Consider the following 2,500-nt stretch of genomic DNA (forward strand, 5'->3'; position numbering starts at 1 on the left):
GATATACAATTGTAACTTAGGTGATGCGGGTTACCATTTCTTCGTGAATTCCACTTTCCCATTACTGGTAAACGCAATGGTAAATGACCACTGGTAAATGCTATTAAAAATTATATTTATAATAGTTATAGCATCACAGAGAGAGAGAAAGGTTGGAGAGAGGGAGGAAGAGAGAGAAAGAGAGAGAGAAAGGTTAGGGAGAAGGGGGAAGAGAGAGAGAGAGAGGGGGGAGGGGGTTATGGAGAGGGGGGAAGAGATCGCTCGATAGATAGAAATAAAACATTGGTGCAACTGCCAATTAAAGTGGAAAAGTGATTAGAGATATTTAAATAGAGAAAGAGAGCGAGTAAAAGTGAAAGAAAGTACACAACACAACTGCCAAATAGAGGAAATAAAGTAATATAGAGAGACAGAGAGAGGGAGAGAAAAAGGAAAGAAAACACACCCACCAAGAACAGTGCCCCTTCAGCATCCTCCTCCTCCACGTGAGTCCAGCTCAAAGGCACCAGAATTGTGACGTCACGCAGGTAGGCTCTGTTCCTCGTGGCTTTCAGCATCGCCTTCGAACCCTCTTTCAGCATTTTCTGTAAAAAAAGAGTTAAAGTAGGATTAAAACCGAGAGCGAGGGTATGGGTATTGCAAAACCGTATGTTCGTAATATTTTCGCTCTCTCTCTCTCTCTCTCTCTCTCTCTCTCTCTCTCTCTCTCTCTCTCTCTCTCTCTCTCTCTCTCTCTCTCTCTCTCTCTCTCTCTCTCTCTCCCTCTCTCTCTCCCTCTCCCTCTCTCTCGCTCTCTCTCTCTCTACTCTCTCTCTCTCTCTCTCTCTCTCTCTCTCTCTCTCTCTCTCTCTCTCTCTCTCTCTCTCTCTCTCTCTCTCTCTCTCTCTCTCTCGCTCTCTCTCTCGCTCTCTCTCTCGCTCTCTCTCTCGCTCTCTCTCTCGCTCTCTCTCTCGCTCTCTCTCTCGCTCTCTCTCTCGCTCTCTCTCTCGCTCTCTCTCTCGCTCTCTCTCTCGCTCTCTCTCTCGCTCTCTCTCTCGCTCTCGCTCTCGCTCTCGCTCTCGCTATCTCTATCTGTCTATCTGTCTATCTATCTATCTATCTATCTATCTATCTATCTATCTATCTATATATATATATATATATATATATATATATATATATATATATATATATCCCTCTGTCTCTCTGTCTCTTTTTTCTTTCTAATCCCTTTATCTTTCTTTTATGTTAACAACGATAAATCAGATATGACATATATACCAGTTTACATAACATCCTTATATTGCATATCCATCCTCACAAGCATTCAATTAATTCTTTCACATCAGCCATGAAAGCAACTACTGATGACGTCACGGATACCTTCAAACCGGCGATGATCTCAGAGGCGACAGACGCATCCACACGGGAGGACACGCCCACCACCACGCCCTCATACCCATTATTCACCAGTTCCACCTTCGACATAGTAGCGACCACGCCCATCTCCATCGTCACTGCTACGGCGACGAAGACACACGCCCAGACTCTCATTTTGTTCCTCTTCCGCTGCGGCTTCTGTTGGGCGAAGGAGTTTTTTTTAAGAAATATTTAGGAAACAATAAAAAGCATAAAAACACAACACACGATATCACAAATGCTGCAAATAGAACACATTAACGCAGTCTCTCCTTGGACATTTTTATGGCATGGAAATTCTCATAATGGAGAGAGATCTTCATATTTTATATATAAGAGAAACATGGCTTCATCTAGATATGGCAAGTATTTTTTTCATTAATATTCCTAATTTCAAAGCTTGTAGATGCTGGATGTGAGTGAAGGGTCTGTATATATGTACGAGGTGCTCTTAAATCAAGTGAGTTATCTGCAACAACTGCCAAGAGTACAGATGTAAAGGATATCTGGGATACCGTCATTCATCCTCACGGTTCTTCTGGATCTTTTGATTATACTGAGACTTTTTAAGAGAGAATGATATCACAAAAAAAAACTTTTTCATCCTAGGTGATCTAAATGATTTAATCAAGTCCAATGCAAAGTTGATTAAGATAATTAAGAAAAAAAGAGCAAGTTGTCAGTAAACTTACAAGGGCCTTAAAAAGAACTTCGTCATTATTTTACTTAACAATAACAAATAGAATGCACATCATTATCCCATGTCATGTTGCTCATCACGCACTCATGACGATGACGCTTAATATAAAGAAACCAAAGCGATCACTAATAAAAAGTTTTCGTGAATTACCCAGCTATGACTCAGTCACTACACCACCAGATGATACCCAAAGAATCAAATTGCACCACATAAAGATTTTAATAAATGATAGATATAACTTTTTTATAATCAACTTCCGGTTGATTATAAACAAAAGAGATGTACAGTGACTGATACTAATTTCAGAAATCAATTATCTAATTCTTGAAATCACTTAAAAAGATCGCAGGTAATTTTTATTCAAATTCAAGAATTAGTACGAATGAGTTTAGAGTTTTCTTC

The 2,500-nt window shown here is 39.9% G+C and overlaps 1 protein-coding gene across 2 annotated transcripts in view; it reads right to left on the bottom strand.

Moving 5' to 3' along the window:
• Positions 1-2,500, bottom strand: part of LOC113800200 (calcium-activated chloride channel regulator 1) — a 43,574-nt gene that overhangs the window by 33,172 nt on the left and 7,902 nt on the right. For both annotated transcript variants that reach the window (XM_070142527.1, XM_070142526.1), the window contains exons 2-3: positions 1,363-1,557; positions 450-584 (exon numbers count right to left, since the gene is read on the bottom strand). In XM_070142527.1, the coding sequence (XP_069998628.1) occupies positions 450-584; positions 1,363-1,533 (306 nt within the window). In that variant the 5' untranslated portion in view covers positions 1,534-1,557. The remainder of the gene's footprint in view (positions 1-449; positions 585-1,362; positions 1,558-2,500) is intronic.

The sequence above is a fragment of the Penaeus vannamei genome, chromosome 29, assembly GCF_042767895.1.
Source record: "Penaeus vannamei isolate JL-2024 chromosome 29, ASM4276789v1, whole genome shotgun sequence".
Lineage (NCBI taxonomy): Eukaryota > Metazoa > Arthropoda > Malacostraca > Decapoda > Penaeidae > Penaeus > Penaeus vannamei.